The 13,724-nt window shown below is 39.3% G+C and overlaps 1 protein-coding gene across 2 annotated transcripts; it reads right to left on the bottom strand.

Annotated features, from left to right (window-relative positions):
- Window positions 1–2,086: 2,086 nt before the first annotated feature.
- pou3f3a (POU class 3 homeobox 3a) lies at window positions 2,087–4,516 on the bottom strand. 2 transcript variants are annotated; one of them, XM_016486472.1, is made up of 2 exons: window positions 3,243–4,516; window positions 2,087–3,029 (listed from the first exon to the last, which is right to left on the bottom strand). In XM_016486472.1, the coding sequence occupies exons 1-2, from the start codon at window positions 4,473–4,475 to the stop codon at window positions 2,919–2,921; spliced, it is 1,344 nt and encodes a 447-aa protein (XP_016341958.1). In that variant the 5' UTR covers window positions 4,476–4,516; the 3' UTR covers window positions 2,087–2,918. The 2 variants fall into 2 exon arrangements, with proteins under 2 accessions (XP_016341958.1, XP_016341960.1); XM_016486474.1 differs by having other exon boundaries at window positions 3,203–4,516.
- Window positions 4,517–13,724: the final 9,208 nt, after the last annotated feature.

Raw genomic sequence — 13,724 nt, forward strand, 5'->3', positions numbered from 1 at the left:
ATAAGAAAGAAGAAGAATAACTAATTTTCATCATCACATCACTCAGAATCATTACAGTTATCTTTGTGAGTTTAACTGAGGAGGTACAGCCGATGTCTTTTCATATTCATTTGAAGGTTGGTTTGTTTAGGCTACTTTGGAAACTTAAAATATACTTTAAAAACTTTATTTTCGAATATATTGTAAAGCTCAAAATTAAAGCGAGTTAACAGTAATGTAATCAGCCTAATAAATCTCTTTATTTTCATTCATTTTATCACTGCTTATCATAAACTTTGAGATAAAAGTGCATTTTAGACAGAAACAGAAAGCTTTACAACTCCATTATTCTGGGTGTGTGAGCGATGCTATTAATATTGAGTATATTGCATGAAGGGTGGGGCGCGTGCTTATATTGCGAAATTTTAATCTTCAAGAGAAGAACCGTGTGTTTGGTTGAATAGTCACTACCACACAAAAGTTCTCCGGGAAAAAAAAAATCAGCTGCACTCCCAAGTCTCAACAGAGGCAACAGAAGCGTAGTTCGTTCAGCTGGAAGGTTAGTGTTGCGCCTTAGCTGAAAAGAGTGCAAAGCCAGCTATTTCAAACACAGCAGAAATGAATACAAATGGGGGAAATTGCCAAACTTGTCTTGATGAAAATTAAGGGCCAACAGTTGTGCTATTCCCCAGCAGAAACGGTCGGTTTACAGAAAAAAAGCAATTCAGTCACAGAATCGTTTTTGCACGCTTTTACATTGCAATCTGATGGAAGGATCTAGGCCCTTTTGCACTCAGAGAGCTACGTGGCAAGCATACGAATTTCCATGCATACAAATTCACTCCTGCTTTAGAGCGTGCACGGAATGGATTCCAAATTACGTCACTCGCTGAGCGGGACGCTCGTGCTTTTTTCAAATTTCAATTTGAAAACAAATAAAAGCATTTTACGAAATGAACGTTCCCGAAATGAAGCCAAATAAATCAATTGTTTGCTGAAGGCACGCTAATTTAATATGATGTATTTGAATTACAATAAATGCAATTTTGCAGTTTGTTCTCTGCTAGGATATTGCAGTTGTTTTATTCAGTTCATCCAGTTCAGTTTACTGAAATGACCCGGACTGAACAATAAAAGAATGTCCTGAAATTCTACAAAGAATGCGGTAAATGTCTGAGGCAATAATCACGTCGCTGGTAATCATGATTTATGTCAAATACTTATGAAAACAAGGGGGAAAACACTAAGAAACTTTCAAGACATTCTAGTGGTATTACAAAATATGGAAATTATTACTCTGGTTTAATGGGGACAAGAGTTTTGAAAAGGATGAGTAGTAGTGCAACACTGAATAGTGCAACACATTTCCATTTCTCTATGATTTATAATAGGCTATTTATACCTAGAGTCATTTCTTTGTCTTTTTTTTTTTGAGAAGAAAGAAGGCCTCAGAATGTTTTGATAATTTATATTCAGTTGAGAGGAAAATAATCTAAATCAAAATAGTGTATGTCAGCTGGTATAATGCGTAATATATATAATTGGTACAATACGAAAACAGTATAACTGATCAGGTTTGGGATACCCCATAACCCCGCACTGTTTGGAGTCTCAGAAAATTCTTTAACTCGTGACGGAGAAGTTTTATAATAAAATGAAAAATGTATTACATTATTTGTTTTTGCAACGACGACGTGAAGCTTATCTTTACTTGATATACGCCGTTAATATAGCAGATAGACAGTATATAGACAATTACATGGTATGATTGTTTCTTTTGTTTTTCAAATAAAAAAACACGAAAGCATATACAGAAACACATGCTAACAGAAAGAAAAAAAATAAGACAATAAGGAAATATGACAATGCATGGTGAAAACATTTGGGAAGTTCTCACACTTCCATATTTAGGCCAAGGGTCAGAAGAAGATCGAGGAAAAAAGATACTCTTCTAAATTCCCTTCGTATACATTTCAGAAACTGTCTCTGTATTTGCCTAGACGAAACGTCAAACAAATCTTAATGTGTTTTAATTTAGAAAGAAGTTTAATATTTCAACAAAATTGAAAGAAAGAAAGAAAGAAAGTTGCACCGATGCATCTGAAAGCTATCAGATTTATTGTTCTCATTCACTTCTCGCTGAGTCAGTACTGAACTTAAATAACAACCACGGGGGAAACGGTTTGACAACGGTTTGTTTCAGCTTCGTCAATGTGTTTGTGTACAATATCTGTATATAATAACAAGTGTAATACTAACAGTATAAAATATAATCAATATTTAAAACGGCAGGGGGAAGGCCTACAAGGGATGCTACTAGGTTGAAAGTCATCACAGCGCGCAACAAATCTGTCATTGCTCCTGAAAATATTTTGAAATTGATTTTAGTGAAAATATAAAGCAAATCATTTAAATCAACACAGATAATTCATATTGCCAAATTTACACAGACATGTTATCAAAAACCCACCAAAAATATCTGCCTGGAAAAAGCAGTGAAGAGAGGGCAATATCCACGATTATTCAGCCAAACAACAACAAAAAGTGTTTACAAGGGGTCGGCTGAAATTGGAAAATAAGTGCAGCTTGAGAGTAATCAATCTTTTTTTTTTTTTTTTCCTTTTTTTCTGTTTTTCTTAAGAGTTTTCTCTGTGTAAAAGCTATTGACAGAAGTGTGGTCCACAAAAATACTATGAAATAGAAAAGGTGTAGTTTGTTGCACATAATGCAATTCCGTTTTGCACATGATGCTAAACAATTCCGTTTTGTTAAAGTGAGTAATAGAATTCCTGTGCGTAAAATTGATACGTGTCCTGGGGTAAATTGTTCCACTGTTTAATATTTAATGTTTGTCTGCATTGATCCATGTCCTTGGGAGTTCTTTTATCATTTCAATTCATAAAGTCTATGTTGGTTTTGGGCTGGTTATGATTTCGGTGTCAGTGCACCAGAATCTCCTGGCCATAGGAGCTCGCAGTTGTCACGTTGTGGTTGCTGTCCGGTTCATCTTTCAAACTTGCACCTTTTAAGTAATCTACCACAAAACTCCCCTGAAACACAGAGCAAACAGAGTCATTTATCGTTAGGGACATTGGAGGATAAAACGAAGAGCTTTTAAAGATTTTAGTTTCGGCTTCTCTCGTAATTTACATAGAATATTTGTGATATCTTGCTGACTTGAAGTGTATATAAAATGATTTGTTCTACGTCTCAGTGAACATACGTTTGCAGTCCATGGACGGAGGCGGTGTGTCTACACTCACGTTGCCGGCATGGGTGTACACGTCCTCGGGCGTCTGAGGGACCCCAGGCGGCGTCATCCTCTTCTCCTTCTGCCTTCGGTTGCAGAACCAGACCCGAACCACCTCCTTTTCCAGCTGGAGGTTGTCCGCCAGAGAGGATATCTCCTGCGCTGCCGGTTTGGGGCATTTCAAAAAATGGCTCTCCAAGGCTCCCTTCACGCTCACCTCGATGGAGGTGCGCTTCTTTCGTTTCCTGCCTTGAGCTGCTATTTTGTCGATGCTGGTGGGATTTCCCGTGGTCGAGTCGGCCTCCTCCAGCCACTTGTTCAGCAGCGGCTTGAGTTTGCACATGTTTTTAAAGCTCAGCTGGAGAGCCTCGAACCTGCAAATGGTGGTCTGCGAGAAAACGTTTCCATAAAGAGTTCCCAGCGCTAGCCCGACGTCGGCTTGAGTAAAACCCAGTTTGATCCGACGCTGCTTAAACTGTTTGGCAAACTGCTCCAGGTCGTCGGAGGTCGGCGCGTCCTCGTCTGAGTGCGAGTCGTGGCTGTTGACTCCCGCGTGGTGCTGCTGCTGGTGGTGGTGGTGGTGAGGGTGCTGCTGCTGATGATGATGGTGGTGATGATGGTGATCCATTTCTGGCGAGTCTCCTCGCATCAGCCCCGGGTGGACTAAACTCCCGGGAGGGTTCAGCATCCCGTTGACTGTGAAGCCACCCGGCTGGGAATAAATGAGAGACTGCTGGGACTGCTGCTGGCCTCCGGTGATGGTGGGGATGTGGGAGGCTGTGGTGCCACCCCATGCGCTTTGGTGCGACTGGTGAGCCCCTAAATGCGAGGCTCTGTGGTGCAGCGCGGTGCTAGAGTGTAGGTCTTCTCTGTTTGAACTGTTCTTCACGTCTTGTTGCTGTGGGCTCCCGGCCATGCCAACTGGGCTGGAGGACCAAGGGGAGCCGGCTTCTGCCGCTGCAGCGGCTGCAGCGGCGGCGGCCGCGGCAGCCGCATGTGGCAGTGAGGTAACCCACTGATGGGCATGGCTCAGCATGTGCCCCCCGTTACTGGCCGTCATGGCTCCTTGCATGAAGTCGCTCTGCACCATCTTGACCGCGGGGTCTCCTCTGTAACCTCCCGACACCGATGTTACGGCACCGTTTCCCGGCTGCATGCCACCACCTCCGGACTCCGAGTGCACGATCGAGGCTGATGAGAGAATGCTATTGCTGGCCAGGTAAGGATTGGAAGCCGCTGTGGCCATCCCCCCTCACCACTTTGAACAATTCTACTTATTATTCCCCCTCCCCGTATTGTCGTAACTTTTTTTCCAAGCCTCGAAGGCACGCACTATTTCATGAATTATTCAAGCTGGAAAAGTATGCGTGGTATTTTGATTTGGTCCACCGACAGCACGGCAAAAGATGGCCAAAATATATCCGTTAAACCCTCCTTTTATCAGAAGCAAAAGGAGAACGAAATACCTTCGGCGTAGAAATCCACATTATGCATGGAAGTTGTTTTTACGAAGCACTCCGTTCTTAATGTCATTGTCTTAAAGACCAATTATGTAACCAAAAATCTTGTTTGTTCTTCTTCACATCAACTTCTCGTGACGATTACACAAAGCCCACATCGAACTTCATCGCGCGCTCTCTTGACTTGATGTGAAGGCTTATCAGAAGAAGACGCTCCTTTGTAAACCTCACTCTTATCCCGCAACCCACAAGGCGTTTTCTTACCGAGTCTTGCTTCTCATATTTCTTCTTTTCACAGAGTCCATCTGACGTTAATCTTCAATACGTTCAACTGCACTCACCCTATTAAATGCCCGCGCAATAGAGAGCTTTCACTGTCCTCGCTCGCTCCGTTCCACTCTCTGAGCGCGAGAGCACGCGAATGTTTACGTTCAGCCCCCGCGTGCGCACACCATCCACATCCTTCACCCAATTACCGCGAGGAAGTTTCTGCGAGATTGATGCTCATTGGATATCCTCCGGGAGAGTGACAGATCTTAGGGCACAGCTAAGAAATCACGTCAAGGCGTTGCAATTTGCTATGTCTAATTTGGATATGTCAACATACGAATAAAAGTGACTAGACCTTCTATCCGAACAGGAAGCTTTAGTTGATATCACTTTAGTGCGCTGTACTGCATTATTGGCTTAACGACGCAGTAGATGTTTTGTTTTTGTTTCAGAGGAAATTGTTTGGCTTGTTTTATTTTACTTTATGTTGGCCTTTTGTCTTCAACATGCATCTGAATGTTAAAATGAATTTCTGCTGATTATAAATTATAATTGTGAATGATATTTTACCTATGAGCATGTAACAAACAAACAGGGAAATCAGAATAGATGGGATACAGATAAAACAAAGCAAACAGACAGATAAAAACATCAAGCATTTCAGTTTTGGCTTAGGGGTACAAATGAAGTAAGCATAGATTAGATTTTTATCCAGAAAATGTATGTAATCTACTATCACCACCATGTAAGGACTGACAACTTAACGGAAAGCATGTTTTAAAGTTTATTCAGATTTATTCCAAGAATAAAGCAGAGCCATTTCAAAGAAAGAGCCGCGTAAACTTTTAAGATGATTTATTTTATTAATTTTTGAATTGTCTCCACCTCTCGCGCACAACGATGTTTTAAAAAATACATAGCCTATAAAATACAATAACAAAGCACAAATAAACACAATCGTTGTAGCCTAAAAAACACCAACTATTTCAGATTGTTTAATTAGTTTCAGTGGTACCTCTGGTACATGGAACTTGAACATATCAGGACTTTCAAAGGAAAAAAAGAACCATCAGATGCTCGTCGTAATAATCCCCGAGTGCTGATTTATTATTATTGTTGTTTGTTTATTTGATCCACCCCTGGAATAACCTACATATAACCTATTGTATAGTGTCGAGGACAGGAACACTGGTGCACTGCGAGCGAGGAACAGTTAGTGCTGATTTTCATTTGCATAAATTTTCATATGTTTAAGTGAAAATAATAGCGGAGCGGAGGAGAGCGGGATTCACTCGAGACGGAGCAAGAGAGAGAGGGAGCTGCGTTGGATTCATTCCTGCGGTAAGAGATATACCCCTCTTTCCCGTTCTCACTCTCTCCATCTGAATGTTTTGTTTAAATCGCGAAAAACTGTCTATATTGAATTTAAGAGCCGTGTTGTATCGCACGCTCGTAAAATCTGCTATAAGATGTATTTCTGTGCAGAGCTTGTTCTTCTGCGAGGGCCTTGCGCTTACTGTGATAGCCTACAAATGCAGAAAATCACATTATTTATATAAAATAAATACGGTTTTGCTTGAGGGCCAATAATGGTAGCAAATGCATCATAGAACAAGGATGCAGGGGGTTAAATGACATCAACTCTCCTTGACAATTTCATTAAGCTTCTTATAGCTTCTTAAGCAAAGACTTCCAGGATTTTATATCATGGACTTATAAGGTAGGCTTCTTATTTATTTATTTTTTTTAAGTTCCAAAGATATAACGAATTAGTCATTAAAAGTGTAGTTAATCGAGTTTTACTCTATCTGCAATTTGAAAAGAAATAAGTTAGTGTAGTTTTTAAGACCAGCTGGACACGTAAGTCTGTTTTTCACGAGCAGCTGCAGTGAAATGTAAAACTCTTCCAAACTACGCGTGTTAAGAACTTACAAGTCGATTCACTGGCTGCCTGCAATTTTTATTGCTTGTTTGAAAATGTGCTATCTGAAATCAGTTTCCTAAAATATAAAATAACATTGATCAATCAAAAAGCCATGTGACGTGTCAGTCAGATATGTTCCGTAACAGCATTCTGAATTAATTTGCACAGACTAACATGACCCTCCCTGTAACAGGTCATGCAATAAGTTTATAACGGGAAATATATCAGCGGGCATGGGTACATAGATGATCCATCGATCACTGTCCGACAAAGTCATGTTTAACAATGGCTCAGTGTGTCATTTGTAAATTAAGATACTTTATTTCTTGTTACGCCTTCATTTTGCGCACTAATTGACGCATTATATAGAAAGGTTGTTTTACTTGGTTGTTAAAGTCGAGTTTTGCATAAAAGGAGGACCCTTTACAGCGCCTTGACTGTGTTTCAAGATAATTCTTTAAAAAAAGCTTTATATATAATTTGCACTATATGCTACTTTATATATGAACTTTGCACTTGCTTTTTAATTAGATTCTTTAAAAGATCTGTCCTTTTTATCCCGTGACTTTGTTATTGACAACTTACAAACTTTTCCCACAAAAGATTGAATAAATTGTAATTTTTAATAAGCAGGACTATATTAAGCTGTCTATAAATTCTCAATAAATTGTTAATATATGTAGCTAATATAATCACTGCCATTCCCAAGTTAGACAAGCGTAAGGGACCTAATAGAAAATCACGTAAGAAATTAAAAATCTAAATCTTACTGGCATCATATCTAAAATTATAAGCTAACCTTGTAGACTATATTCCCAAAGTTGATGCAGTATAATACTTGTTTAAAGAAATATATAAATAATGAAATAATGTACCTAAACTATTAATAACCACACCAACTATATTCTGACTTAGTGAGGTCTAAATGAAAGTTGTTGCATAAATGATGAGAATAACACACACACACACACACACACACACACACCTATTTCCCCCAGTCCCTGTATTACATTAATCAAAGCACATATTTCCCAAGGGAATCCACACATGGATCACAGTAAATCCTAGTGAAATTGAATCACACAGAGGCCTAACTCAGCAGCCCGGCCGTTATTTTCCATACATATTTTTGAGTGATTTATTCTAAGAGAAAACATGGGAAATATTTACACCTATTGACATTCTGTACTAAATAAGCTGCTATAAATGTGCTTCCTAGCTAGACAAGACATTGGCAGCCCTATAACCAACATCATGTTTCCCCTTGAAAGCAGCAACAAAATTTCTACCTTATGTTGTTCTCTAGACTAAAGTGAATTTGGCGCTTATATTTTGTTGAGGTGCGTGATTAGAAATGTTAAACTATTTCAGATGCCTCACTGCCTCATTGAAATGACATCACAGAGATGTCGTGGACATTTCCAGCTCTACAGAGCTGAAACTGTTCAGTCTGAGGAAAGTTTCAAACCTGCTATGCTTTCTGCAAGTGACTGCAATTCAAATCTCTTTTCCCCCTGCAGGTAGGAGCAAGTCCCTCTGATAAACACAAGACACACACGGCCTTCTTTCAGTGAAAGCTCCTTTATAGGGGCGGGATGGCTAGGATTATCTTTCCTTCTGTCCTCGTCTCTCTCTCTCGTGCGCCATCTCAGCTGGCTGAGTATATTCCAGCAATGTATAGAAAGTTGTTTTGGACAGATGTTTACTTTATATTCTGGATATGACCACATATTGTGCACCGCTCTAAGTCGTCAAAAGCGACCGGCTGACTCATTGAGAGATTTTAATAATTTCCTTCTAGAAAGAACACTACAGCACCTCTGAAAGGCTCCAGCAAAGGTGTTATTCGGCTATGTTCGAGGTTTTCTGTGGGTAAAGCTCAAACCAGCTGGAGCAAAAATCACAGAATTGTCCTCTCCTCCTTTATTTCTCATGTGCGGCATTTGCATTTTACTCAGCTTAGCAAAAGAAATAGCCTGCAGCGAGAAAACTCTATCCACTATGCATATAAGAAAGAAAGAGAGGGTGAACGAGAGAATAAAATATGTGAAAAAGAACACTGACAGGCTGACTGAAAGGAAATGAGAGATAATCTCAACGCTACTGTCCATTTTTCCAGTGTAGTCGCAAGCCATCATCCGTAATGGGAAAAATGCATCAGCATGCGCCGCTAGACGAAGTGCTATCCACACGTTCTTTTGTCACCTAACCACGGATATCTTCACTCTATGGTCTTAAATAGTCTTTTGATGGTATCTCAAGACCAATTTACAGATCTTCACCATTATTACCATAGAGCAGACGCATTATGTCGGCCCGTCTTTTGGGAAGAGGGCATTCTCAGGGAAGAATCTTCGCATGTTACATGAGGACGCCACAGGCGTGTTATCATCCTCAGACCCTGCCAACTGTATGTGTCCCCATCTCTTCTGACAACTAAAGGGACCCATCACTGTTTCAGCCCACAGAGAATGACTCAAAGGGCCTTTAAAGTGAGTAAAACCCATTCTCTTTAATTCTGATTACACTCTGAAAGTGTCTTTAGCATGTGGCGGCTAAATTGGGCTATCAGCGCTAAGTAGCGGAGGGGAAGAAAAGAGCCAATTATGCCAGTCAAAGCCAGATGACGATTCTCATCTTCACTCTCTCTAACACACACACACACACACACTCACACACTTGCACACAAACAAAAGAGAGGAGAGGAATATGTGTCTTTTGTTCTAAAATATCGAACACATATCGCCTGACACACCGAGAGAAACCTACGGATCCACGATTTCACTCTTACTGACTTCATAATGAGTCTCTACATCTGTTTAATATAAATAGCCAGAGGCAGTGATATATAAATTAATATCCATAACAATCATAAATTCTTATAGTTTAAAAAATAAAGCAATACTTTCTAAATCAACTGTGTTATTTATTTATTTAATGCATGGTGGATGACTCAAACCCTATCAGATGTTTATTTGTGTGGGATAAAAGCAGAACCTGTAAAACCTTCAACAATGCAGTAAGATTGAACTTAATTCAAGTGACTATATCCTGAGGGTAATTTGTGCCAAATCTGAGTTTCGCGGTGCCTGCATGATTAATGTGCATAGAGGAGTTTATCCCTTCAAACACATTCGCTGTTTTGACAATCTAGCATTCTTAGAATAGTAAGGTGCTGTTTGACTCGAGCACAGTCCATTAACTCCCGATACACTCCTGATCTCCCACTGTTACTGCTGGATGTCATGGATGTGAGTTCATGCGCTTCCACAGTGAACTTTTATGGGCTAGAAAGGGATCAGATGCTTTGTGATCACAACATTAGGACACTTGGAAAAAATGGCTGAGAGGACAGAAGTTTTTTTTCTTTATTCATCGATAAGAGAGAGGGATGTACTGTGTCTTGTATGAAGATCCATCATTCGGCACGCTGGATTAAAAAAAAAGAGATATCAAATTGGAAATGTAATGTATATGGTAGCTTAACACAGATAATAAAAGCACATTACCTTGCTTGATGTAACCTATGACTTTTGTTAGTGTAATCTAATTTGTCAGGTTGATTAAGTCGGAATGAAATGCTTAGTGTGTGTGTAAAAAGCTTGACTTTTTTAAACTGTTTTTTTTTTTTTAAATAAAACAAGTAACTCTTCAATAAACTTGGCAGTTACAGCATCTTCAAAAGTTTAAACAATTGTATGTTTGACTGAAAGTATGTTTCCCTTGAACCTAAAGACCATTTAGTCTATATGTACAATATGTGCTTAAATACACTAAGAAATGCTAAATAATAATAAAAAAAGATTTCTGCATAAATATTTACAAAACATCTACAAAATGAAAAACAAAAATTGTAATAGATGGAGACAGAAAAAGCTGCCAACAAGGGTTGGCAAAAGTGTAAAGTAAGAGGTTGGAAAAGCATCTTAACAAGCTGGTTGAGGGAATGCCAAGAGTGAGCATTTTGAAGAGTCTAAATTATTATTTATTTAGTCATCCCTCCATTTGTGTTATTTCATATTTGTGATATAAATAATACTAAACAATGAGGGTTTTAGTACATTTGCACATATTGAAACCCTTTGCACATATATATTTTTTTAAAAAGAACATTTGATAATATGAATTAATTCATAGTGTCACTCAATTATTGTATGACATGAATGCTTGAATGGCATTACATACAGTAAGTTCCCTGTGATATCATGTTTTTAGTCTTATATAATCATATTACATTTTGTTTTTTCTTTGAAAATGATGTGGTTTAACAGAATACCAGATGCAATAGAAGATAAATATTCCAGAGGTACTTGGCACTTCACCACTTTCGTCAACCATGTTGAATATATGCTGTCATAAATAAAAAGCACAATGACATATACTGGTTCAAAATGAATTTTAAAAATATGTCCATTGCGAACAGAATCATAACATAACACAACAGCAAAAAGCTGGTTCCGAGTTAAATAATCATTATATTTCCGTTTCATTTCTGATATTTTTTTCTTATTGTCAGATGCATGTACATGAACTAATAAGATGTATGCCTTGAGTAAGTTGCTTTGGATAAAAGGATCTGCCAAAAGCATAAATGTTCACTCCTTCCACCCATAATTCCACAGAATGTCAATTCTGCTAATACGTGGAAGCAGATTCCCAATCAACCCGTCTCAGAGCCACAAAACTTCTCTGAAGATCAACTGCAGTTGTATAGCTGAACTAAAAGAAGTTGAAATAAAGCTTTCCTTCTCTTTCTCTCGCAAATTCCTTCTGTTCTGTGGTTTATTCCCCTCCCCGCACTTTTTTGGTCTTTCTTCACATCCGTTATCTCTTTCTCACAAGAGCTTCCACAGTCTGTAGTGCTCAACAGGCTGTCACTGCTCAAACACTGCTTCATAAAAGCACCAACATCACACAGAAACAACAAAAAGCCTAAAGTCTTAAGTATATATAGACAGACAATCACACATATAGTTACCACACATAGATATGAGTGTTATGTGATTCTTTTGTGTCTATTATGTTATCTCTCTGTCTGATGTTATATATTTGCTATACTCCACAATACAGTAATGGCACAATTTGTAGGGTATTTTTTGGGTACATGTCATCCATGAACTTGAAAGATTGGATACAACAGCACAGTAAGTTATATATAATACTGTGTCTTTGTTCAAAAGGTGATAAAACCAGAGTATAATCACATCATAATTTGATGTATAAAACTGTCAATATACAGAGCTATACAGTAGTCACATTTGATTAATACATGTAATAATTCACACATAGTTGGTTCACAAGTCTGTATCATGATTTCAATTTATAAAAATGACAACAAAAGAAAAAAAACACTTTTTTGTTTACACCTTATTGCAAAGTGCAAATGTTTGTTAGTGTGTAAAAAGAAGTGTTTTGCTTCCAATATGACTTTTTCCTATATGCAGTATAATACTTTGGAGGCCTACTTCATGAAATAGTGTCAAGATGTTCAATTAAACATGATTTACATAAAACAGCACAGGCTAAAATTTAGTGTCTTACAAAGCTAATGGAAAGATTATGGAGCTGAAGTTTTCCTGACAATGTGATAGTAGTTCAGAGTGTCAGCAGATGGTCTTTGTAGTGGCTGATGATTCTTGTTGTTCTAACACTGATTGTCCTCAAACTGAATGTTCCCGACATTCTAATGCTAAAGGTTCCAGATAATTCATTTCACTGAAGTAGAGTAATGCAGTTTCACAACTGATGGAGTGTCGGGACATCATTGGTAATCTGAATGATCTTTAGTGGAATGCCTTACTGAACACAGGCCACTCTGGACAACAGAAATAACAACAAAACACAAATGTATACATGCCTTCAGGGAGACAACATGGGAACAACAGGATTAGATTAAAGATCAAAAAAAAAAAAAAAAGTAACATATCATCCAAAGCCCATGCAAACTTCCCAGCAGGCAACAGCAGCAGCAGCAGCAGCAAACGCAATCAACACGGTTTAAGACACTAGGATTTTTCAGCACACCAGTTTTCACTGAATGAATCTGCTGATTCGCTGATATTTGGCACACGCCGCTTGCCATTTGGTCAGAAACGATGTACGGTTTTTAAAAGTTCTCGAAAGCAGGACATCTGGTGTGCTAAACATCACCACTGCCTCGTCTTCACACGCTGCAATGGCACAGCATCTCTGCTGAAACAGATTTATGGCTTGCCAAGTGTTTTCCAGTAATCCCTGCTGTGTTCCACTGGATGCTGCAGAACAGGAAGTGCCAACCTCACAGAATATCTGGCATCACGATGCCTGCGAGAAATCCTACGTAGGAATGTTAATCTTTTCTAGTATATGCACAACACGGACATATTCGCAAGCAAACATTAAAATATTTGCACAAGCGAAATTATATAAAGTAACCGAAAATAAGTAAGAGCAACAGAAGACGTCCAAGCGAGCTTAAACACACAAAGCGGGACTTTGAGCATCAGTGTTTTCGTGGCGTATTTACAGCATGCATTTAGAGGGCACAGCTCACTCCGTGTGTGTGTTTCGCAGAAATTACCAGTAAAAACCCCTTGCCATGGCACTCAGCAGCCAGCTGGCCCTAGTAGCCCGTGTTGCCCAGGGACTGTGGAAAGCCGGGCTGGCAGAGGGAGGGCAGCTCTAGGGTAGAGAGGACTGGCAGATCCAGGCCTCCAGGGGGTACAGAGACGCTCGGAGTCCAGAGAGCAGTCACCCCACACTGGAGGAGGAGGACTCGGCCGGGCAGCCTGGCTCTACGGGGACTTCGCTGCTCTTGCCCCACCGCTGTCGTCTTGACCCGCTGACTCTCCATAGATGCTGG

This window comes from Sinocyclocheilus anshuiensis, unplaced genomic scaffold (genome assembly GCF_001515605.1).
Source record: "Sinocyclocheilus anshuiensis isolate Anshui unplaced genomic scaffold, SAMN03320099.WGS_v1.1 scaffold9, whole genome shotgun sequence".
Classification (NCBI taxonomy): domain Eukaryota; kingdom Metazoa; phylum Chordata; class Actinopteri; order Cypriniformes; family Cyprinidae; genus Sinocyclocheilus; species Sinocyclocheilus anshuiensis.

What these genes read in the sequence shown, in the direction of transcription:
- pou3f3a (XM_016486472.1), bottom strand. Translation starts at nt 4,475, where the DNA reads ATGGCCACAGCGGCTTCCAATCCTTACCTGGCCAGCAATAGCATTCTC. An exon ending in TGTACACCCATGCCGGCAAC is followed by an intron (nt 3,030 to 3,242) that starts GTGAGTGTAGAC and finishes TCTGTGTTTCAG; the next exon opens with GGGAGTTTTGTGGTAGATTA.